Source organism: Anoplolepis gracilipes, chromosome 6 (genome assembly GCF_047496725.1).
Source record: "Anoplolepis gracilipes chromosome 6, ASM4749672v1, whole genome shotgun sequence".
In the NCBI taxonomy this organism is placed as follows: Eukaryota; Metazoa; Arthropoda; class Insecta; order Hymenoptera; family Formicidae; genus Anoplolepis; species Anoplolepis gracilipes.
In genome coordinates, this window is record NC_132975.1 from 9,129,889 (window position 1) to 9,155,581 (window position 25,693).

Here is a 25,693-nt window from a genome sequence, read left to right on the forward strand (position 1 = left end):
TCTTTTTAAAATATTTATATAATTGTGATATCTTTTTTTTCTTTGAAGAAAATATTTTTTAACTGAACAATTTTCTCGAGATTTTCTTCAATTGCATTTCTAATTTAAATATTTCACTAATGAGGTTTGTTTATTTTTCTTCCTATTAATGATTCTTACTTTTCAAACTATATATGTCTTTTAGTATGAAAAGTTTTAATGCTTTGCATTAAGATCTGCTTTTTACTTTTGCTATGATATTTATTTTTCTTCAAGTATTTTTTGATTCTCGCGATAACGTTAATATTCCTTCACGCTATTAAAAACAAACTCGTTGGCGACAACTTGAAACGCGACAGACCGACGATGGGCATCGAACCGTAAGAGAGCGCATCTTGAAAATGCTCGCGTAGTGTCGTTCTTAGGTCAGTTTTCCAACAGTTCGAAACTGTTCGAGACAAGTAAAAAGAAGAGTGCTGCTAATGTTAGGCTGCTTTAATGTCTCCATGTTCTCCCGTTTCTGCAAACAGCTTTTCAAAGTACTTTAACTTTTCGAACATCTCTATCGCTATCTTTCAATGGAAAAGACACCTACACACAAAAGTATTATATGTATAAGAATAATACAACTATACTTCCTATACACATTTTTATACTTTTAAAACTACTTGCAATTTTTTAAAGCAACTTTTAAAAAATTTTTTTAATGATTTGCAATAAAATTGATTCTTTTTTAAAAAACAAAGGATATAGAAACGTATCAATAACAAAAATAGTATTTAATTCAATTAATAAGGTTAGTTTAATTGAAAAAATATAAATATATTATTTTTAGAGCATGTAAAATATTATATGCTCTCTTTAAATAAAATTATATCGCGACAAAATTACTCGAAGTAGATAGATATTCATACGCAATAAAATATTCGAAGAGCATTTGTTCCGTGTGTGAGAATACTACGATGCTTTTCGCATACTGCATTCAAATTGCGCACGGGTCTGCCAGTCGGATCATAAATCAATCGCAGCAGATATGAACAATTCATCGGTTAATTTCTATCCAAAGAACCTCGATCGAATTTTGTAGCTGATTGTTCTGACGATAGTGCAGAACGAACTGTTATTCTGTACCAATTTTCGATTTGCGTAATTTCATTATATTACGCGCATGTAATTTCCAAAATGGAAAGCTTGCATGACATTTAATGCAACATGTTGTATAAATGCGTATCCGCTGTTAACTTGGTACTTTTCGTGTTGTAACGATAATGTGAATATCAAAAAAAAATATGTAATAGCGCTCCCTTTGTTAGTTTATATAAAGTCGTGATAACATTTTTTCAATCATATATATATATATATATATATATATATATATATATATATATATATATATTGCTATATTTTCCTATATAATTTCACGATCTATTGAACTTATAGTGAATGCATAAAAATACTAGTTTATATAATTTTCTAAGAGATGTATCTTTTTATGCTAAAAAAATAAGTCGAACAAAGTTTCTATACAAAAGAACTTGCAACAACTTTGCATAATTATTGAAATATTATTTATCAATGCACGTGAAAGTTTTGATACATTTGAATAGATATTTATTGTTGGACGAAGCAGGTAATTCATGGTTGACCAAAAGAACTCGAGTGGATTCGGATCTATTTTTTATAAATCGATCATTCGTATAACAGCTCTGACAATGAGTCAAAGAGGGTTTTCGTCGTTTTAACCATTTTCGTAGAGTATTCACGATGGGGTGTGGTTCGAGCAGAGAGCGGTCGAAAGTGGTAGGCTGTGTTTGAATCCATCAAAGCCTGCTCTTTTTTTCCGGCTACAGTCGATAATCGATAGCATCTAGACTTCTTCTTCGTTTTCTCACACTGCTCTCATTCTCACGTTCCAATGTCTTTCGTCTGCGGTGGCCGGAGGCATCTATTCTATTCTCTGTTAGCAACAGCGTTTCTTCCTTGCGAACAGCCCGTAAGATTCGTCATAAATTCAGGAGTTGCGTCGGCCTAGCCACCCACTATCTCGCTACGTCGCTGCATGATATATCGTGATAACTTTTATTTACGACATTCCGTCCTTTCTTTCTGAGAGAAAAAGCCAGCAAAGCGCGTTGAAAAACCTGTATTTTTCTCGCGACGCTCAGGTGGTTAGTTATCAGTATTTTTTATTTTCCTCAGCTCACAACTTTATGAAAAATGCATTGGAAGCTTTATTTTAATTGCTTTTGCATTTATCGTTAAAGCTTGATTACTTTGTGCATTTTTGGATACCTTCATTTTTAATATCTTCAATTAATTTTTCATGAGAAATACTCTGCTTAGTTATTTTTGTAATTATAATTTATATTATAGTATAAATATAACATTATTATTTCTCCATCTTTTTCAGTATGCAACGAGACACACGCACACACACACAACGAGAAAAACTTTATGACTGATATGGAACCATATTGCTAAAATCAACTTTCAAATTTTTCAACATATCACTAGGAATATTTTTCTGTCATCAACATAATTAAATATTAACCTTTTTAAATTGGTCAGTTGTATAGTATTGCGTTGTGATTTTTTTTTATACAATTGATGAGATCACGGTATTTTTTTTTTTTTTTTTTTTTTTTTTTTTTTATACGAAAGTTAACATCGCAAATTTGATTTTACTGGGAAATGAAAAATTGTGAGATATAGCAAAGATTCACAACTGCACATGGGGCATTTTTCCGTGATGGAATTGGTATATATCAAAACTCAATTTTGTAAGGTCGTGAATGGGGTATAGAATCTGAAATTCTGACACTTTCATCTCGTGAAATACTTTCAAACGTTTCAGCTAGAAGGATACATTTTCTACTTTTTATCAAAGAAAACATATTGCAAAACCTCTAAACTCTAAAACACCAAATTTCTGTTACTTAATAATAAATAAGACAAAAATTTAATATTTTTTAGCAATATTGGTGCCAATTTTTTTTTTTGCTGTATGCCTAATATTAACTGGCTATTTTTTAAAATAATTAATTGACGGATATTAATAGGTATCAAATTTATTTGTCGATTAATGAATATCAAATATACTTGTCAAGTAAAAAAAAATTCTTTTCTTGCCCGATATATGTTTCTTCAATTATAAGAAGTAGAATAATATTATATATTTTACTTTTATCTTAACGATTTTATCTTATAAAAATTAAAAAATGAAGTTTATTTAAAGATAATATCGCAAATATTATATTATTCAAATAATAGTAACTCGCATAATTCTTTTAAAATTTCTCACCGAGAAATATTTATATGGCTCGTTATAGTTCATATCTAGTAAATATAGTTCACAACACTATTTTATTTGCCGAACAATGCAAGCTTGTAATGAATCAGCCGTGAGTTTTCCGGTGGCTTTCGGCGAGACAATGTATCCGTCCTCCACGAAATATTGATTTTTTTTTATACGCTGCCGCTACGGATCTGGTGACATAATAGTGAGTGCACGGTTGGTCGACTGTCCGAATACCGTCGGAAGATGTATAACTGTTTGAAATTTAAGTGCCGTTGGTGTTGTGACAGGCTCGACCAGCCGGTACTCATGTATCGCGTGTCTTCGTGTCGCCGCACCGCGTCGAATATATTATCGGTTGGATTATGAGCTATATATGTATATGTTCTCACGCAGCATACACACACGCGTTGCTATTGGATTTGCAATGTGATGGATTATCGCGATATACGAGTGACGAACGGTCGCGAACCATAGAAATATATTTGCGAATGTCTATCAATACATCTTTTATCAGAATTATTTATCTTTAAAACAATCTCCAAATAAACGACAAATCGATATCGATCGCGCGAAATGATTATTTGTGATGCATTTCAAACTATAATAACAAAAGAATGTTATAGGTACTACATATATCGGATTTTCTATTTTAATTTTAATAATTTGACTTTTTTATAAATTCGGAATTTTTGAATAACTTCAAATTTTTTTAAATATACTTCGCTAACTTTTAAATTAAAATTTGTTTGATCCAAAGTCTGTTTGGAGAAGTACATTCAAATTGAAATATTTATGAAAGATAAAATATAATATTTGTGTTAGTTCTAATCAAATAAATTCCACGCAGAATTTATGAATTTTATTTTATTTTTTTTTAACAAGATTATATGTGAAAAACAGATTGATAATCTAACACGGATGAAGAGTTGCAGATTTAGTTATAATTAATTTCGTTGCGTAATCATTATTGCGACTAACGGGGGGTTGTTAATTAATGTTATAAAATTCTTTTAATGTAGCTTTTTTCGGGCGCGTTTCTAATTAGCGATTGTCATTAGCCGTCCGCTGAAAAGGAGTTATAATCATTATTATGTCTCTATTATCTTCCTATATGTTACATTAATTTAACTACGTACATTATCTGATACACATGGTTGTTACTAAAATGATGTTGTTAATCAAAAGTAATAAAATCCTATTATGCGAGGTTTTTTCTGTTGCTAACTTTTTTGCTTATCGTTACACGTTTGTCATATACATGTGGGCGGTTGTTATTATTATTCCTCGATTATTATGCATATATGCAATGCAGCCATATGTATCACAGCAGATTGCAAGATCCGCGCGTTGCATGGACGCGCTATTGTATTCCTAATTGCGTCATGCGCACAATATATCTTACAGATTGTAAAATATGAGAAAGTGTTGAAAATGCACGTTATGGAAAGATTATGGACAATTATTTTCTTCAAGTAGATTTTACATAATATATTTTGCAGAAAAAATAACTTTATAATACAACACATGAAGAGCTTATAATATAATAATGCTTGTAAATAATATTCTCCTAAGAAATATGTTGTATACAAAAATAATTAATTACATATTTTTCTCATGCAACAATATCTATCGTAAATCTCTTTTATGACATGATTATTATGCAAAAGAGAGATAAATGACATCATACTATAGAAAATTTTATAATAAAAATTAGAATTTTTTGTAATCGTGGTACACGCACATATTAACATATGAGAAAAATCACGCGATATTTTTATTCAATAATATTATATACTATACTGTATTTTATTTTTCAAAAAAATATTTTAATTATTTAAATATTTTTATACACAAACAATTGTTAGCAAACAATAAAATAAATGCTTAATTTATAATTTTTATTATAATAAATATTTTAATGTGTAATATATTAAGTCGTTATATATTTCAGCTTTATAGTAAATATTGAAAAAGGGAATAAATTTTTCAAATAATTTTTACTGTAAAATTTGTTCCGTGTAAAAGTAAATTAATTATTAAATTAATGTATTTTGTATCATAATACTTGGAAATTAAATAATTATTGAGTAAAACATGATAAAATCGGAGTAAATTTATCACCAGACTTTGATTAAAGAATGCAATGAATGCGGCGAATTCGAGTCTCGCGTTTTATTGGCCATGCTGGTAATATACGTCGTCGACACTAACAGTTGGTGTTTCCGCTGTGCCGATCTATATATAAAACACGCAAGAGTAAACGCGTGAACGAACATAAAGACGCAGCACTAAATACGCACGTGAGAGCACGTGGTTCCGCATTCTGTGTCGTAGCGACGAAATGGCGCTCACCACATTTCGCACCATGCTAAATCTCAATTAATAAAAACAGATATGAATCCGTGACGTTGTAGATTTATATCTGCGGACTAATCTCTACATGCGCGATATTCATCAAATCCATTCTAGCTTCTGCACGCCGTGCATACTAATTCTTGGCGATTAGCCTTACATCACCGTTTCCAAAATCTCGCTCATTTCTACTCGACCGTAAATTCCTCCAGTTAATACCACGGAAGAGGAAAATTTATTAGAAAATCGTGCGTGCATATTAATTATATTATATTACTATATTAAAATTAAATCAGTTTTCTTGTTTTTATTATTACTTTTTAATGTATTTAAATTTTAATATATTTAAATTTAACTAATTTAATCATTAAACTATTTAGGAAATACAAGTTTCATTTTTAAATTTTCCCTTAATATTTTTTTAGAGTTTCAAAACATTTCTTTTTAAAGTATTTGACATTTATAAAATGGCACGAAGTGAAACATGCATGAAAAAATGTATTTCCGCTGTAAAATTAATAAAGTATAGTTTTTTCACAAAAAATATCCATTTTATACTTGCGTACAGGGCAAACGCGCAATTTCACTGCCATTTGGCCTAGAGGGATCTAATTTTATTTTCGCTCTAATGCCTTCTCATTTTCAATCGTTCTTTTTTTCCCAGGCCAGGTTGGCAAAGCTTTTTACCGATAGCTATGCATTATCCAACGTCCGAGGCAGCATGCACGTTGTATATCAAGAGAATTTGTTTGTTATCGCAGGGAATGGAATATCAACTGTGCTTTGAATTTGGGCGATTAATCAACTGCCTGACGTTGCATACCTATACGTGGCTTTCGTGCTCTATCGATCTACGACAAATACAGATTGATCGCGTAGATGGTGTGCGCCGTTTCGCTTTCAGACCTTTAAGGGTCGTGTGGATCGACACGAATTTCCAATAATAGTGGATTGAATTTCATGCCAAAACCAATTTTGTCACAATTAAAGAATATCCGCTGGAAAGATACAGGCACCAAATTTGATATATGATATTTCAGAGATGGAACATTGTTATATAATTAAAGTATAAGTAAATAACAAAAAATATTTTAGTTATTTTTTTTTTTTTTTACGTGTAACAATGTAATTATACGTAATACATTTACACAGTTAATAATTGTAATTCAAATTTTTATTTTATAATCAAATCTTTAATATTAATTATTAATTATTAATGGTAAAATCTCTATCTCTTTTTCACGACTTTAAAGTTACAATGGCATTTTTGCATTGAAAACTCATCACAACTTGGAATTTGCAATTTCCGAAGAGTTTTCGTTAATTATGCACTCATAATAAATGTATTCCATTTCCGCATCCCGCATTTCGCGTCGATATATGCAAATCTAAGCAGCAAACTATATTTTGGAATCGTGATAAACGAGTGGGATAGGTTTTTGCATACGTTGAAAGCTAGGTCATAGTCTGTTATCTCTGAGCTTCCGTAGAAGAAAAACTTCACTGAGTTAGTCACACATTTTACTGTCAACTAACGGGAAAACGTTTCACAGGATAAGACTCATAACTCTGTGTGTGAGGACAATAATTTTCCCCGTCTTTACTAACGATATGTTGACTCCATATATTATCATTATATACACTAAAGCTGAGAAAGTTTATCATTATCGACTATAATCGATTCTGCGAGACTATTATGGATACTATTATGTATATAGTATAGGTACAAAAATTGAAATTTTTTTCTTTAACACTTTATAGAATAACAATTTCTGATTTTTCTCCATTTAGAATAGAGTCATGAACGAGCAAAGGTATCTGCTTGGGTTTATGGCAAAGTAACGCACCGTGCAGGTAATGTGTTCGTAAAGGTCGGTTTATTAGACAGCTTCTGATATACCGGCATAGTGCCGGGAACAAGGGAAAACCGTAACCATGTGTTCGAAAACATGCGAGTTATCTTGCAGCAGCCACATGTGTGTGTGTCTCGTGATCGTATCTTGAATATTTTATACTCCCGGTGCGAATTACTCCCGTGATTTATGTTGCACTAAATAAGTAGGAAGTATCTACGCTCAGTGTTACTCGCTTTTTTTGCGAACAGAAAAGCGAGTGCATAAAGACTTGCATAAATTATGGAATTGTCAAAAATGTTTGGCGTACATTTAATGTTTTTTTTTTTTCTTTTTTTTATAATTCTTAATATGTAGATTCTTCTAAGCACTAACTTATAGTTGAAAATATGTATACATTATTAATATGTGTATTAAGTTTTTTAATACAATAATAATAATTTATTTCATATCCGTGAAAAAAACTTTAATGGACATTAAAGAACCGTACGATTTTTTTTTCTTTTTTCATACGTATGTGATTCTTTGCAACATCGTCCAAGTTTAAGGCAATACACGTGATGTGAAAAATAGCAAGCAAAGTAGTTCTCTTCATGGATATTTGAAGCACAATGTTGTTCAAATTTCATCGAACATATATACTAGGCATGATCTAATGCATGTTTCAGAAAGTTTACCTGGCAAATGCACACAACAGACAAAAGTCACGATCTATGGCTTTTGGCACTACATTTTTCATTCAATGGAATTTTTATTTGGCTGAAGGTCAAAGAATACATAATAAGAATGGTACATTTTTCCGATTAACACTAGATTTTTGATATTTGTACTTATACGTTCGAAATATTCGATATCGGAAACTAATAAAGTGTGCCAGAAGAACTCTATTGTCGAGCGACATGATTGAAATATTTTGCTGCAGTTTGCTTCGAATCGATTATTTTTAACATGAGATAAGAATTATTATTTTTCACAAAAGCCGATGAAAGAAGATTAAAACCAAGAATATATTGAGGATAAACTTATATTGATTTAAAAAGATCTAAACATACAAATTATTAATGTCGGCTGCAATATTTGCAACGTCATAGCTTATATACATATCTTATATACATAAACTGAATTTGAAGATACTTATATGTATGTGAATTCTTTTAGAATATTTTTATAGTATAGCATAAAACTTTAATAGAAAAACTATAAAACAGGGTAGAGAAAGAACAGCTTGTGGCTGACGATGGCATCAATATTCCTAAGATACTTGGGGGAATTTTTGAATCATGATAGATTCTGCTCCTGAAACATATTACGGCGAAAGATAACGTGGTCTTCCATCATCGCATCCACCCACCTGTTCGACGTATCAATTTTATGCAGATACGGTCGCGCGGGAGAGTGCTCATGCGCTTTCGTCGCTCTTATCCGCAACTTCCTCCTTGATGCATTCTATCGACGAACTGCATTCGCGTTCGCATAAATCTTCCGCGGAATCCACCATTTCCGCGAGCTTTCATGTGAAACACCCACGTGTCGCGCCATACGACACCTTTATTACATTGTTAGTGGATTCCACTTAAAGGTCTTTGAGCGAGCACGTTTAGACATGCAATACTCTGCAATTGCGATTTTGCATTTGGTGTACCTCATTTAGAGGACGGGCAGTGAAGCTTTGAGGCAACATCGGACGCACTTTAGTAATTCAGCTCTCATGATTATGACATTTGCGTGATGTACATACGGAATGCATATGCATTATTGTTAATTCAACAGCGTAACTCAGCACAATATTTGAAATGACTAATAAACCTATAAATAATCAAACGTATAATTGAAAGTATATTGATAAATATCAATATTATATGTATATACATACAAATGCTACATATATACAATATTAATTGTGAAAATATATCGCGAAAAAAGCACATCAAATAAAGTTATAAAAAATTTTTAATATTTTATCGCAAGCGATTAAGCCTTATTTCTTGATAAAATACGAAAAAGTTCTCGTACTTAATATTCCGTACTATAATACGAAAATAAAAAAACAGGAATGTGCTGTTACTATATAAAACAGTAAGGCAAATGTATGTGTGTAACTCGTAAATATTTTTGCGACTTTCGTACAGAGCATGGTATATATTTATTTATTTTTTTTTTTTGTTGAAAACACTCGTTTCTGTCAGAATCTTTTAATAAAACCAGGTTTAGAAGCGCGGCGGGAGAAACACGCTCCTCGGAATATTCATAAAGCGCGATAGCTGGGAAATTCACGGAAAAATAGGGACATTTAATTTCAGGATAAAATACGTGCATCTTTAGAATATCTAAATTGTTACGATTTGATTAATAGAAAAAAAGAATTTCTATCGCTAATGTACAGAGTCTAATAAATGGAATACAAAATGAAGATGAAATTATTTCTACATTATTTATAAGGCAAGATCTTGACTTTATTAAATTACAAGGCAAATAAAACTGGACTAATAAGAGCCGAGCGCGAGGTAAATAGCGCGAAAATAGAATAAAACTTCTAATCGTTATCCTATCTCTGTTATGTAAGAGTTTTATTCTATTTTCGCTCTATTTACCTCGGCGCTCGGCTCTTATTAGCTCAGTTTTCTTTGTTCTTATTACGTGTAATATTCAAAGTCTTATTTGATTTTGATTATTAGAATAGTTTACACAATTTCAATTTAATAAATCTCAATTGGACAATTTTATTAATGAATCGCAATATTTCGAGCCAATTAAGAAGTATTTCTCTGTGTTGATGTCATTGTACATGCGCACTAAGGTATTGCACAAGCAGTAACTTAGGAGCTTAAAAACCATGTTTATGTCTACCAGCGTAAGTTACAACATAATTAACTTGCTAGGGTGTAATATGTTGTGGCAACGCGTTCATAATTTGCATCTCGTGTACCTTATTTAAGTGCATTCCGGAACAGTTTGTCCTCGAAAAAAAGGTGTTAGCTTGCGCACTCGTCGCGAATTACGCTTTTCGCGAGTTCGTGAATATTCTAAATTTGCATGTGGAATATATTTCGCGCGAAGTAGGTGTTTGCGGAGTTTCTTGCATCGTCGATTTGGGGCGATGTTGACGAAAGTATGAATGTTTCACACAATTTCGCCATCGAGTTTTATGGACAACACGTAATTAATTCGCAGGTCAAATATGGCAAGCGAGTACCTTCAACGAATTGTGTTTATCTTTGTTTGTGGTTTTATTCCATATTTTAGGAAGCACTAGATTTGATTAAATTTGCAAAACTAGTTTGCGCCCTAAAACTAAGGAAAACATACATTATCAATTAGAAAATTCTAGAAAATTTTAACAAAAAAAAAAAAAAATATGGCTGGCTATAATTTTCTCATTAAAATTCCTTTTTAGATAATATATTTTAATTATACGTAATAAGAATCTCTCATTTTTGTTTTAAAATCTCTTTTATCTTAAAATAAAGGAATAAAAAGAAAAGAAAAATGCAGAAAAGATTGTTCAACGTAATGTGTATTTCAATATTTTGATGGCATCGCGATAATCTTTCTTCTCCCTCTCTATTTTATAACCTCAAGCTCTTTGGTTGACACGGTCTTTTCTTTTCTCGTCGTCTTATCGCTCTCGAGTTTGTAGCCGAAGCTCGTATAACCACGATTTCGCACTCTGTCGTCGATGGCATGCGTCATTCTGTATCAAGACGGGAGATAGGACTCTTTATTTCCGGCGAGGTGACATTATGGGTCCATTTTGCCTCCGAAGGATCCTTAATCTTGTCCGTAATTTCACTAGCATAGTCAACGACCCATAAATACACACAACATATACATACATATATATAAAATGTGTATCCATGTCTTCCATTCTCAGTTGTGACTTAAATATTTCATTTATCTTAAACACTGATAAATCTCAAATCTGACTGAAAATTCAATACACAATAGTCAGAGATATAATAGAACTGTAGTCTTATAAATTTTTGATGAAGTTAATAGCATCAAAGTTTTACAATGACTTCGGAATATAAGTTGGAGATAAGCATTCTGTAGGATTCTGACGATATCATTTAGATTATCAGTACTTTGGAAGTGTTAAAAGTTTAAAGTGTTTTTCTCGATTCAAATCTCTTGAAAATTTCTACAAAACTCTCGAAATATTTTAAGAATTATATGCTTCAAGCGATATTATTATGCTTTCGAATATAAAAGTAAAATTTATGCAAATTTCATCTAAGTTAACAACACACAGATTAAATTTGCATTTGAAGGTAATGAGTAACATTTATGCCACTGTCTGAATTTTCATGAATTTAGTATATATTCTGTGCTGCTGCGTATATTATGATAATAAAAACAATACACCGCAATCTGGATTTATCCTAAGGATAATTTCGACATACGAAAAAAGGTCTCTAGTCTTAAATTTTGCATAGTTCAACATTTGATTCAATTTTTAAATTTCGCTTAACCTAATTTGTAGAGTAAAGTATGAATAATAACCCTGGTTTTCACAGTAAAATATAAAGTGTCTCGTGTAAGAATAAATCAATATTTCAAGAGCTGATGTAACTGTATGCATTTTGAGTGTAAAAAATCTAACTTTATGTATATGTATATGTGCATGTTTTACGTAAATTTACAACTTCGAGGATTAATTTAATAAATTCTTTCTCTTTTAAAATTTAATTAAAGTTGTGACATACAAATTTTAAAGATTTCATATTTCTATATGACTTTTGAACTGATTTAAAACATGCATTCAAAATGCGTACGTGAACGTGGAGTAAGCGGATTCGCGATTAAACGAAACAACACACAAGTCGGATATCGAATATCGATGACACTCGTCGATCGATAACTGGCGCGGTGGGTATAAGCGCTTTATAACAGAGCGCCGAAGGATTAGGCAGTTTGAAATCCGGATTTTCGGAAAACCGTAGAGAGAGAGAGAGAGAGAGAGAGAGAGAGAGTAAGATAGAAGAAGAGAAAGAAGAGAGAGAGAGAGAACGGAAAGGATACCACCTACGCGCTTAACCACCACTTCGGTCATCGTCGTTAAATCCGCCGGCGCAGGTTGCAGTTTCCACTACGCGAAGTATCCATTGCACTGAGAGAGGTCTAGAGTATATGGCCGCTTTACGGCTTTGCAGCCTGCTTTACAACGAGCGATTATAATCGGCCAGTTGCTACTTGTTGAGCAACAATCTCGCATTCGCCAAAACGCCCAACGCGCTGATACCGATGTACGTAATTTTGCACAGTCGTTAACTAGGTATTCCCATGCTGCCGTACCGTTAACTTCCCCAAGCTGCAAGAAGGAAGTTACTAACGCGCACCTATCGACAAAATTTTGCGCGTTACATTATTATTGTGTTGTTTCATGTAGGTAGAAGATCGATAGTGTTTTAATAAAAAGAAAAATAAGAGAAAAAGAGAGATGCTTCATTAATAGCATGTAAAGTCAAGTTTGTAAGAATATCAATGTATAGATGTATACTGAACATATATATAACAATGACAGATTCTTTGTATAATAATTTTTAACTAAAATATAAAAAGAAAATTTGGATAACACAATTAATAAAATTTAATTTACAAAATCTTTTTATATAGAATTTTTCTCTCTCTTTTATATTTCTCTTTAATTAGACTTCTGAGTTTTATAGTTGGAATATAAGCAAATTATCACGATTAATTTATCGCTTGCAAAGTGATCTAATATACATGAAACATTCACTGTTAATTATGAATTTTTAGTATCGTTAAATTAATGGAATGATGCTCTGGACGAAGTAATCATCTGTAGTTACCGCTTGTTAGACAGCAACGCATCGGTTTCTATGCAGTTATCGTGATAACTTCTTGAATTTCTCAGACCATTAGCTATTTCGTTAGCAGACTATTAATTTATGTGACACGATGAATTAGAATCCGAGCGGAATTCAGTTTAGAAACTCGAATGTAAAATGAAATGAGTCTCTCTCTCTCTGTCTGTCTGTCTGTCTGTCTCTCTATCTCTATATCTCTCTATTTACATCTATTTCGATGTACATTACTCACTAGTGCGCTAAAACGTTTGCATATTTTAAATCTCTTCTAATTTAATCGACCTAATTGGCTCGAGAATGGTAATCGACGATACGCTACTCATTTCGTCGGCAGTATCTCATGCTGACCTTAATAGGATTACGAGAGTAACTCACATTTAGATGCTATGAGGTTGAGTACTGTTACCTTTGTACGACCTCCGTTCGCGATAAGGCGTGCAACCGATATTACTCCGAAATACATAACTGCTTTTCAGATAAGAGCGTGAGCGCCTCCTCATCCGGCTATGGCATGGCATTACCGTTAGATACATCGATACCAGTTACTCGATAGTAGCACATTGTTACCATCTCTTGAGCGACAATGACGGTTACATGGGATTTTTTTTTCTTGTAATACATTTCTCCCATTCCATAATGTGACTCTGGACGATACTGTTCTTTTTTTCAACAAGTAATCTTTTACACTAATATTGAAAACTATTTCTATTTATACATATACATTACTAAACATTTTCACAAATCCTACCGCATTATACTTTGATGAAAAAAAATTATATGGTCTTGATATCGGGGTTGTTCTTCGATCTATGAAATAAAAAAATAGAAAATTTATTTATAATATTATAATATAATTTTTTCCTCCAAATTGCTATTTATTTGCCCGATCCAGAATATTATATGTTACTATTATAAAATATTATAATCGGATATATTATGTTACTATAATAAATTTTTTACTATATTCTATTTGTTGTATATAACAGTATTATATAATATATAAGACTTTAAATTTTCACGCAATTATTTTCTTAAATTTGGCGTGCCTTGTTTGTATTATACAATTTTCATTGTTTTACGAAATAAATTCTTAATTGTAAATATGTCAAGTGGTCCTTCTCTCAAAAACGCAAATCGCTATAGCATATAGTCGGTCTTTTAGAAGTGCGCAAAATAATGTAATGCTGGAAAACGGTCTCTCGTGGATCTCTCTTGGGAAATACAAAGCAGAGTTCTCCTTGTATAACGCGGACCTACATCATTCTAGAGTCTCAGCTCCTTGACTTCCTTCTGACCTGCATCACGTGCCGCTCGTTGGAAAGTTTTCCGTATTCTCTTTCCACTTGATACGACATGGAATAACCTTTTTGCGTATGCACGGCGGTTGTCAGAAAATGTCTCCCTCGAAATGGCCTAATTACCAAATGCTTTGGTCTTTATATCTGTGAAATATGATTATTAACAAAAGCGGTTCATGGATTTAACTCTCGAGTACGTTATTTTACAAAAGCTAGGTATTTGGGGTTCTCTTTGAACTTTCCTTGCTTTATAGTTATACAATCAATTCAGAGTCTTTGTCTTTGTCCGTTACACACATAACATCTTTTTTTTTATTTTGTAAAATGCTAAGCGTATAATATTAAAATATTAAGGAAGGAATGTTGTTATATATTGTGATATATATATATATATATATATACATATATATATATGTAATTATAAAAATAATATAATAAAAATATCTGTAACTATTTAATATTTAACTGATTTTAATTACAAATATTTTCATGTAATATAACAAAAAGATTTTATATTTTAATCTTTGTTTTACTCTTCAAGTTCTTCGCGATCCATATGATCCACACGATTTAATATTGCAATCCTTCGATTTCCGAGTATCCAATATCTTAAGCCCTAGCTATTTCCTTCTTCAAATATTAAATCGGGATATATGAAATGTCGGATTTTGAAAGTTTGATTTTTGTAAAACGTTCTTATGAAATATAATAAATAATTCCTAGAGTTTTTATTTTCTATATTTACATTTCAGATCATCACATATTACATTAAATGTTTCAAATTTAAATTGTTAAATTTTAAAGTTGAATTTTATTGAAATGAAATTGTGAAGCGTTACAATATATTCGTGGGAGAAAATTGCGAGAATGTAAAATACCTACAGTTATGTTTTAACTTAGCATAAGTAACTTATGTAGGTTACTTAATTAAGGTAACTGAGGTAAGTACTTTAACAGAAAATTAAGTAGTTAAGATTTAGTTACCATAATATTTTATATCAAAACTTCGAAAATTACGGAAAGATGACGAGAGATTAAATCTCGATCGAGGAAATATCGTTTCACTTTTCGATAAGTAGTAATAACGGACTGTGTATCAAACGCGGTATTAACATGATTCTGCCTTTAATTTTCCGGAATTATCCGGAGATCATAGACATAAGACCGACGTTCCACGTGCAATAATGTAATATCTTTAACAATCCAAAACCGAATAACCATCGGACGCGAAATATCCCAACATCCGGCATAGCTCCATTGAGAAAACCTTCGGTGATTCGAAAGCTTGCGGCTAAAAGTCGTGAATGAACGTTGACCTTAATCGTTCCTCTATATGTGTGTTAGCAAAACGGATGATTACGGGTTGGCGTTCTAGAGAATACTAAGGGTGAAGTCTTTAGGGAGCAACAGGAATCTACGGAATTGAACGCGTACGCACGGGTCGATAAGCATTTTAATCCCGTCGCTTGCGTGCCTCGAATTTTCTCTCACCCTTGCCTTGGACAAGATGAAGCGATAGCTACATAGATGTTTACGCTATCTGTAATCGCTGGACAATAAAATGAAATATCTTTTTCGTTCTCTTTTGGGACAGAAAGCGTTGATTTTTATCTGAATTCCAGCGCTTCGAATGAAAATTGATCCCGGGTTTGCCTTATCATATATTTTAATCGGTATTATCGGTAGTATTAAATGTAATTATTACAGAAAAAAATATAAATGGAAAAGAAATATTTATTTTGAAAACATAAAATAATGTTTACTTTTAACGTTATTAATGCTCGATAAATGTGAGATTTTTTTTTGCTTTGCTTATAGAGAAAATATTATATGATTATTTATGTTTTCTTTCCACGTTTCATACGAATATAATATTTCACATTTATAAAAATATTATATATATCTTGTTTTATAACGTTTAAATAATTTATTATTTTTTTCTGCCGTTTTTTTTTTTTTTTTTTTTTTTTTTTTTTTTTTTTTTTTTTTAAGATAATAAAGACGTAACAATTGTTTGTAAACGCAAACAATTATCTTATAAAACAAAATTGCAAAATATTTTATGTGGAATTATATTAACTGTAAAATGACGATTATGCAAATCGTAGTTTTTCTATATAAATCGGTGACATTTATATTCGTGAAAGAGGCGAGAACAAAAGGAAACGACGCGCGGTAGGTCAGTTATGACGCCAGATTCCGCTAAGGCCGAAAAAATGAGTCGACGTCTTTTGGGTTTTCCGCCACTTTTCTTCGCGGAGACCTCTTTCCTTTTCTTGTATGACCCATTTATCTTTTCCTCACGTAACCGTCTTCATTTTTCTCTTTTCTCGAGTGCAACGCAAGTATTTCGCACTGCAGCACGCAATATAACTCGCATCTAAGAGAATAATGCGTGTGTGTGTGTGTGTGTGTGTGTGTGTGTGTGAAGCGATATATCGCATTTCTAGGATCGTCCTCTCTCAAAGCGATGCCCGCATTATCTGACGCGTCCAACAAATTTCCCCCGAGAAATTGACGGCAAAATTGAGACCTTTTTCGTCCGGCGATTGCTCACACATTCTGGCATTTCGTAACGAGAAACCAGACTCTTCTCTAGCATCAATATTGTGTTCAATTAGTATATTTTTTCATTTTCTCAAAATTACATATCAAAACAGGTTCGCCAGAAAAAATTAAATTTTTTACGACTTTAATTATCTGTAAACGAAATTACTTAGAAAACAAAATTTAATTTAAAAGACTTTTTATGTTACCCATTTTGATATTTATGTGAATCATAATAGTAATCTAAAAATCAATATATGTATATCTGTTTGATGAATGTTTCATTAGCTCTTTACAAACTGCTTTAGCTGATAAGCATTGCGCTACGATATTAAAAATCGATCATACAGTGACTTAGGTATTAAGTTTTACAAGCGTGATATTATTTTAATTTATAAATGTTACAGGTCAATGTTCATTCAATGTCATTTTTGATGGAATAATAAACTTTTAATCACACATTTAAACACTTTGACCTTTCAGTATTTTTAAGATAAACAGTTTACGATATATAATTCTTTATTATCTTTTTTAATAAACCAGTAATGCGATAAAAACGTCACATTCGATAAAGTTGATAGTTAAAACGTAAAATATTGTTTTATCTATCATCTTCGAATTAACGCGAGTTTGTCGATATTTACTGTTTTATATTGACAAAAGCATAGCACTTAATGGGTTTATTTATCGTTAATATTCGCGTGAAATAATCGTATTACGAATTGAGAGTTTGCAGTTTAGGAGATGTGGGTTACAAGATGAGAGTTTACGAGTTAAGAACTTGGAGGTTGGAGTTAAGATCGAAATCAAGAATTGAGAGTCAAGTTTGTCTGTGTATCAGAATTTGAGAACATACACGTTGTCAATAATTTAAGCTCTGAAGTGTTGCGTATTTCCTATTACATTACACAATTAAATCTTCTACACGTAGACATACAGTATGAGATAAATTTTTTCTATCAAAATGGATAACACAAAATATTAAATACATATCAGGTACAAAAAGAAAGAAAAACATTTTTGATGACTGAAAATTGTGGTAAAAATTTTTATTTACACTCGATTAATCTTCATTTCTATAAATTATTCAGGACGCATACCTTTTTGTACCTGAAGAAATCAAAGAACTCTCATAGAGAGAATTTAAAAAAAATGTTCTCTTTGATAATTTTACTCTTATACATAAACCATAAATATATATGTATCTCTGTTTATACTCGATGTCTTAATAAAATATTGAATATGCAGTACATATTCTTTATTTTAATTTTTAGTTATAAAAAATGAAAATGTTATGAAAGTTAAAAGTTCTTAACGAAAGCTATTCAGTTTTTTCAATACGTTTATAAATCTAACGCTTGAAACTTAAGTGACTCTGAGTTTTTTTTTTTTTTTTTTTTTTTTGTATGAATGAAAAACATTAGAAAACACGTATGACAATGTGCGCACGTATGATATGATGAATATATAATTAATATATATTTTTTTATACGTAAGTATATGTTGTACTTTCGTTGTCTTTTTAATTTGTTTGTCGTATTTGCCACTTTGCAAGCATCACACTTATTAGACCCGCGCGTATATAGAATACACCCCGATGTAGAATATAGGTATGTTGGCGCATTGCACTCGTGGGAAATACTCCAGTTTCCAGGTGCATTCCCGGCGCGCTGTCTTCTACTCTAGTGTCGGGCAAATTGATGTCGTAATTGCGGGCGCTTCATCACTTTTTCACACGTCTTGTTATCTCGTACGAATGAGATTGGTGCGAAATTACAAGTACCGTCCGTAAATTTGGTCCTCCTTATCTCCCATCAGTGAAAGAGCGCTTATATTACAGTGCAAACCTTTGATCCGAAGCGAAATATTATCCTCTTCTTATCCTCTTTCGTGAGCGGTGTCTTCTTCGATTTCTCAGGAGAAAAAGCTTTCCACAAGAACTGTCGTTTACATGTCTAAAGAAAATGTGTGATTCTTCCTTTAAAAATTCTCTTATGCAGCTGTGTGCCTTGATACGTGTAAAGTTGTGTGACTCGGATATTTTATATTCTAAAAGTTTTCTTTAGTCAAATATTTTTAACGATAAATTTACTGTCACTCCGTACGCTTGTCACTTTCATATCAATTTTTGCGTTATATTTTGCGACGATTTCTCTATTCGCGTCTTATCTCATTATTTACAAAATGCACGTTTGTCTCGCGTCTCCTGTCTAATTAATACGCGACATTACGCGTTTCTACAGCATTTCTGTCTTTCGTGCTCGGCAGATCTCGGGCTTTGAGGTGGTTCCGTACCAGCACAAAGCGAGCATTATGTCCAGAACCATCTGGGTATCGAGGAGGAGAAAGAGAGAGAGAGAGAAAGAAAAAGAGAAGGCTTGGGGAATATTTATCAACAACCTGGAAAGAGCGGAAATATTTCCTCGCTAGAGAACCGCCACCGCCGTTGCTATAAATCACCAGCTCGGTTTTCCGAGCCGATCGTGTTTTATAAACGACGATGGATTAGTCGTATTAACACTCAGAGGTACACGGAAATACCGATGAGAGACAATACGATACGCTTTTCGCCCGCGCGCGCGACACGTTGATTGATGTCCTCCGACGAAGCAGATCTATTATTAGTGCCTGACCTGCTCAAGAACGAGGATTAAACTCCTTAGCCATCTTACAGACAGACTGTTATCTAACCTGAGAATATGAGAAACTTGTGACTTTATAAATCTCCAAGTAATCATTATGTATATTTGCTCCTCTACAAATGCAAATTGTGCTTTTTTTTTTTAATCTATTTGCATATTTAACGTTTTGATAAAATAATATCCACATTACATATTTCCAATTACTTTTTTTTTTTTTTTTTTTTTTTTTTCCAAGACTTATTATTGATACAAGACGATTTGTCTTACTCATATTTTCTTTTTACTTTAGTCTCGAGATTTTCAGTTGCAAAGTTCAACATTTTCTCTCGTCGAAATTTCTTTTTTCCAGTTTAATCTAAAGGTTTTCATTATTTCTGGCATTCCAGACATTGATTTCAACGATGGTAAAACGGTTCTCCTTTATGGCCTGACATTCTTTCGTCGCGAAAATGCGACAGATAAGCTGGTTTAGTAAATCACGTTGTACCAACGCGCGGTTCTTTGATGCGCTTCGCTCCGGCGAATGCATCTTCGCGGGACAAAGGATTACGTGCTTTTCTTATCGCGATCTCGTCGAGCGAGCGAACGAGCTCATCCTATCACCTTCTTGCAAACGGCGGCTTTGTGCTTGTTGCGGAAGCGTCCGCTTCTGAATTTATATCGCGACCATGCCCGAAAGATCTCTCCCTCTCGCGTCGTATTTCGCATGTTGCGACACAAAAGAGGCTCCTCGACCTGGACAACTATGGACAATTAAGTTTGGAGTGTGTTGTCAGTCGTGCGCGCCCAATTTCCGAAAACGCGGACAACTAGGTGACGATGAGAGCGAATGCCCGCTCTTATTTATAAGCCAATTTTAAATGCAACGGATTATACATATTACATGACGCATGACGTTGGATGCGAGCGAGGCATAAAAATTTACTGGACCGTTCGCCGAATACGGCGATGGTTTTACATAATCAAGCGTGCTTCGTGGTTTTTTTTTTTTTTTTTTTTTTTTTTTCTTTTTTATTAACTCCCGAAACAATTTAATTATCAATCAGCCGTTCCACCTTTCGTATTAAAGCGTGACAAGTGCCGTGTAAAGGCACGAGTTGTTTGAGTTGTTTGAAAAAAATTAAATTTCTCTGCTCCTATTTAATGACCGTTGTACGATGAATTGAACGTTCGTGCAAGTCGTAAAACTATTCTTTAGTAGGCTTGCACGATCACGCGAATACAAGCAATATATACGCAGTACATTGGCTATATTTTATGTAACATCCAATTAAGTTTAAGCTTAATTAAAAAATAAATTAGTTTATTTTTAGCAAAATTACAAATTAAATAATTAAAACAAGATTGTGCAAAATCTTAGTCACTGCCCAACAATTGCGTAATTAATCCAATGCATTGATTAAACGAATCAATTATTTAAACATGGAAAGATTAAACTTTCATGAGAGAAGATTGTGTATTCATTGGACAATCTCGGTCCGAGCTTTGTTCAGACGTTGCGTCTCAATCGTCTGATTGCATGACTAATCGCGAGCATGAGATAATATACGTCGGTCTGTCTCGCACGTTGAAACTACATTTAAGTGTCACGACGCGACTGTATTTTTCTCGGATAAACGGTATGACTCACTAGATGCGACTCACTAGTTGCATGTTTTCGTCTAGCCGCTCTAGCGAAAGATGTTACTGCGCGGGGAATTCAGAGGGAAACTACTTTGGCGACGAGCCACGTCGTGTCGTCGCTCGTGCCGTGCAAATTCGAGATTTCCTCGGTTGGCATCTCGACAGGTAAACACGCGTTTGCTGCTAAATGTTCGCAATTATCGACTATTTTGAAATAAAAGATCACGATTTATCCACACATTTGCACGATGTTTAACACGTTCTTTGATCGCGTTGTCGGAGCGATTAGAGAACGACTTGACCAGATTTTCATCGATTATGTGACTGCTTCTTTTTATAAGTTGTTCGTTATTTAGTACGTTTATTTTATTTTGAAAAATTATGAAAAAAAATTAATTAAGTATTATTGGTTAAAGTTGCTATGAATAATTGTCACGATTTATCACATTAACTTGTTGACGTCCAGTAAACTACTAATCTTCAAATTCCTCTTGTTACTTTCACGAGATGTTATGAATTAAGGATTTAATTGGAGAGTGCTAATTGTCATGTAAATCAATGCCTAGTCGCATATATTGCAACTCTATTTTCTCTCTAATTCTCTTATCTCCCTTCAGCCTGTTCTATTCTCTGTTACAATGTTCTAGTTAACCTAATTCTCAAGTGACAATATTGTCACTTAACTGCATCTATAGCATAACTATATTAAATACAATTATATTCATAAATTTATGTAATATTTATAATATTTATAATTATCTTTGTAATATAAATTTTAAATCATCTAAGTTGATTTCTTGTTAAGAGTCAATAAAATCATATTAAATAATAAAAAATTACAGCAAATGATATGTGTGTGTTGTCAAATGGAAAAATAGCTACAGTAAAATGACTTTTTTTTTTCTTAACGAAAACAATGTAACGTTGCCGTTGCATTTCCGATACTCGAATGTGTTTAAATCCAGTTTGTGACTTGTCTCACTGAATTCTCTAAATTCTAAACTTTTAATTCGAAATTTATTCACGCTACGTAAACTTCTTGTTTGTCTCGTAAGTATTGCGCGCGGGCGAGAAAATGGTCGAACTTATATCGAACACCTTACAAACGTCGGGATACCCTGGAGAACGCACCATGTAAACTTCATTCGATTTGCAGGGGATGATATACGACGATGCATCGATCATGTACTAGAAATAGGTTAACGGAAGTACGAAGTGCTTCAGAATTATCGCCACTCCTCTTAATGGCAGGTTCCAATGACGGATTAAGAAGAACGAGAATTGTTTCAATGTTGATATCAACATGAAATTTATAAATGATAAGATTTTAGAGAGAGAATAAAAATCGCACATCAATAACTTCTATTTTTATCTGCATGATTAACGTGATGGAAAAAAATAGGAAAGTTTAATTAAGTAACAGCTGCGTAAAGCTTGAAAGGAAACGTATCCTAAACAAACATTATGTCAGAAAATATTTAGAATTTGAATAAACTTGGTTATTTCTCTTTATACTTAAGAAAATGTTGATAAAATATTTTTTATACATTTTATACATATATATTTTCATAAATCGATAATGCATTACGCGATTATTCGTCTTCTTATCACTTTATTTGAAATTCAAAATATGTGTAAATGAAAGTTAATTTCCTAATGTTTTTCAAAGACTTGTCGGGAGATGATGCGCCATTACCTAAATCAACAAAGCGCGGAAATATCTTAAAATATCAACGTGTGCATCTCTTCAAGTGCATTTCTCTTTTCTGTTGCAGGAAGTGTTGCACACGATCAGCGCACCCAGTGGGCAGGTACAGCGCATCGTAATCTTCAAGAAAAATGGCGTACAGGCTATGGTTGAATATCCTTTGCAATACATTTTATTGTTACAGCATTTTTATTCTCTTAGCAGTTTTGCCTGCGATTTCAGTAGTTTGTGTTAACGTTTCTCAGAAGGACGTGTGTAAATTTCAATTGTGTAAATTAACACTTTAAATTCAGCGATGCTCGCGTTGCCGCGCCGCGATAAATCACTAAGAAAGATAGTGTACCACTAATGTCTTGTTTGCAGAATGTAGTATTATTTTAAGATTGCAGATACTGTGTGTTTATATAGAACAAATTAGCAAAGTTGCAAACTTTTTGATAAAACGTATATTGAAATTTTTGGATAAAAGTAATAATCAGATTTTGATTTATAAATTGGAAAAATAATATAAAAATTATTTTTTCTTTACAATATATGTTTATGCATTCTAAATATTTTAAAGTAAAGTTATTTTCAATTTTCTTTTGAAACATTTTAAAAATGTATTATTTTTTAACACTTTTCTCAGTTTTCCGGAATTTTTTTTAATTTTCAAAATTGAGAATCTTTTCGTAATTATATATTTTACTAGGAACTTTATTTTATTCAAAGCACTGGATTAAAGTGTATGTATTTATCAAAGAAATATTGCATCGAAATGTCTGCCAACAGCCATGTAAGAAAACTGATTTAAAGTGCGTAAGAGAGATTTTTAAGTTCGACGTCGCGGGGAAACCGTTTATACGAGTACAATCGTTTCTCGCGAATTTGATTTACACGTAGTATGGATAACTTTGAGGTAAGCGACTGCGCGATAAGCGCACGAATCAAGGGTCACCTCTTACATCGAACTCGGCGAACTCGAAGCCCGCGGGATCAAGTTTCCGTCTGACACGCTTTTCCGGACCGAGGGAAACTTTGTCAAGGCATGCGCTGCCATTACGACGTAATGAAGATTTATAAGGGGGATTCGGGTTGACGGAGGCTTGATGGAGATTCGACTTTTTCGCCTACCAACTCTTTCCATGCTCTGTTCACGAACTCGTTCAACGCGCTTCGAGCTTTACTGCCGAGAGAAGCGCATCGTATTTTCAGTAAATCCACCTGGCGGAATATATCCTGGATTATTATGATCCGAATAATAGTCGAGCCGCGTTCTGCGTGACCATAAATTCGTTAGAACTTCGCGTCACGCCGGGTTTTATCGCCGGTTTATACTGCGTGACGGCCACTTTGCAGGAAAATAACATTGTGACATTGTAGCGAACTTTGTGAAGTTTCGATGCTGTCAGAACGCTATATTTTTGCACGTTAGCCATAAAACTCTTGGTGAAAATTACAATTTACACAACTTGATTTATGCGATTTTTAATGATATTTATATTGCACTCTTAATTTTTCTTTTATATACAAATGCTATTAAAATGAAAGATAGCAGCATTTATATTAAATAAGGTAAAATAATTTCAAATTAAATTACATAAATTACATTAAAACATAGTAATCATAATATACACTATATTTTTTGTTCGTAAAATACTTTTTACACAAATTCTCATATATCCTTAACTGATTTTTCTGATAATTACGTTTGACTCGGTGGAATCAGCAACCAGAGCAAAAGAGACACTACATGGAGCAGATATATATTCCGGCTGCTGCACACTCAAAATTGACTTCGCGAAGGTGAGTACACCAACAATTATTACTTTTACAATTGTTTTTGTTAGAGAGAAAAATTTATCCCAATTTAAATATGAACGGAACGACAAATTGCTCTTGTCGATTTGAAGAAAAAACTAATGAATAAAAGAGGAACGTTCTTAAAATTCATTTAAAGCGCGTCAAGCGAATTACTCTCGTTGATTAAAAAAAATCTAATGAATAAAGGGAACCGTTTTTAAAATTCCGACGTTTAAGGCATTTTGCATAATGCGACTTGGGTTAATGCGGAAGTTCGGAAAAGTTGTTCGTTTTATTCGTATTACGTGACTCGTTACCTATTTCAATTAGCAATGAGGCGAGTGTTTGTAATCTGAAAACAGAATTCTATATAATATTTTGCAACAGTTAATTAGCGATATTTCGTAAATGTACTCTGGTATGTTGATAAATCCCCTTTAGAAGTGCACTCATGGTGCATTTATAAATACTGATTATACATATATAAAACTTATTAATTACGCTAAATTATTTCAGAGCTGCCGTCTTTTCGATCATATTATAAATAAAGCTTTATCTTTTTTTTTTTTTTTTTTGGCGCACGAATATATTTAAAACAAAATTTAGCCACACAGAAATTATTAAAATAATATTGAATGCAACGTAAAAATTTAATTATCGATACGTTTAACGTTTTATATTGGACAGTTACCACCGTTTGATGTCTTCCGATCAAATTTCTATAGAAATAATATATTGCGAATTTGTTAGAAAAAAAAGATATAGAAAAATAATTATTTTATA

The 25,693-nt window shown here is 32.5% G+C and overlaps 2 protein-coding genes across 3 annotated transcripts in view; one reads left to right on the forward strand and one right to left on the reverse strand.

Moving 5' to 3' along the window:
- LOC140667334 (uncharacterized) overlaps positions 1–25,693 on the reverse strand; it is an 82,363-nt gene that overhangs the window by 45,731 nt on the left and 10,939 nt on the right. The window lies entirely within an intron of this gene.
- Sm (heterogeneous nuclear ribonucleoprotein L) overlaps positions 1–25,693 on the forward strand; it is a 147,027-nt gene that overhangs the window by 31,637 nt on the left and 89,697 nt on the right. For both annotated transcript variants that reach the window (XM_072895196.1, XM_072895197.1), the window contains exons 4-5: positions 23,196–23,281; positions 24,817–24,913. In XM_072895196.1, the coding sequence (XP_072751297.1) occupies positions 23,196–23,281; positions 24,817–24,913 (183 nt within the window). The remainder of the gene's footprint in view (positions 1–23,195; positions 23,282–24,816; positions 24,914–25,693) is intronic.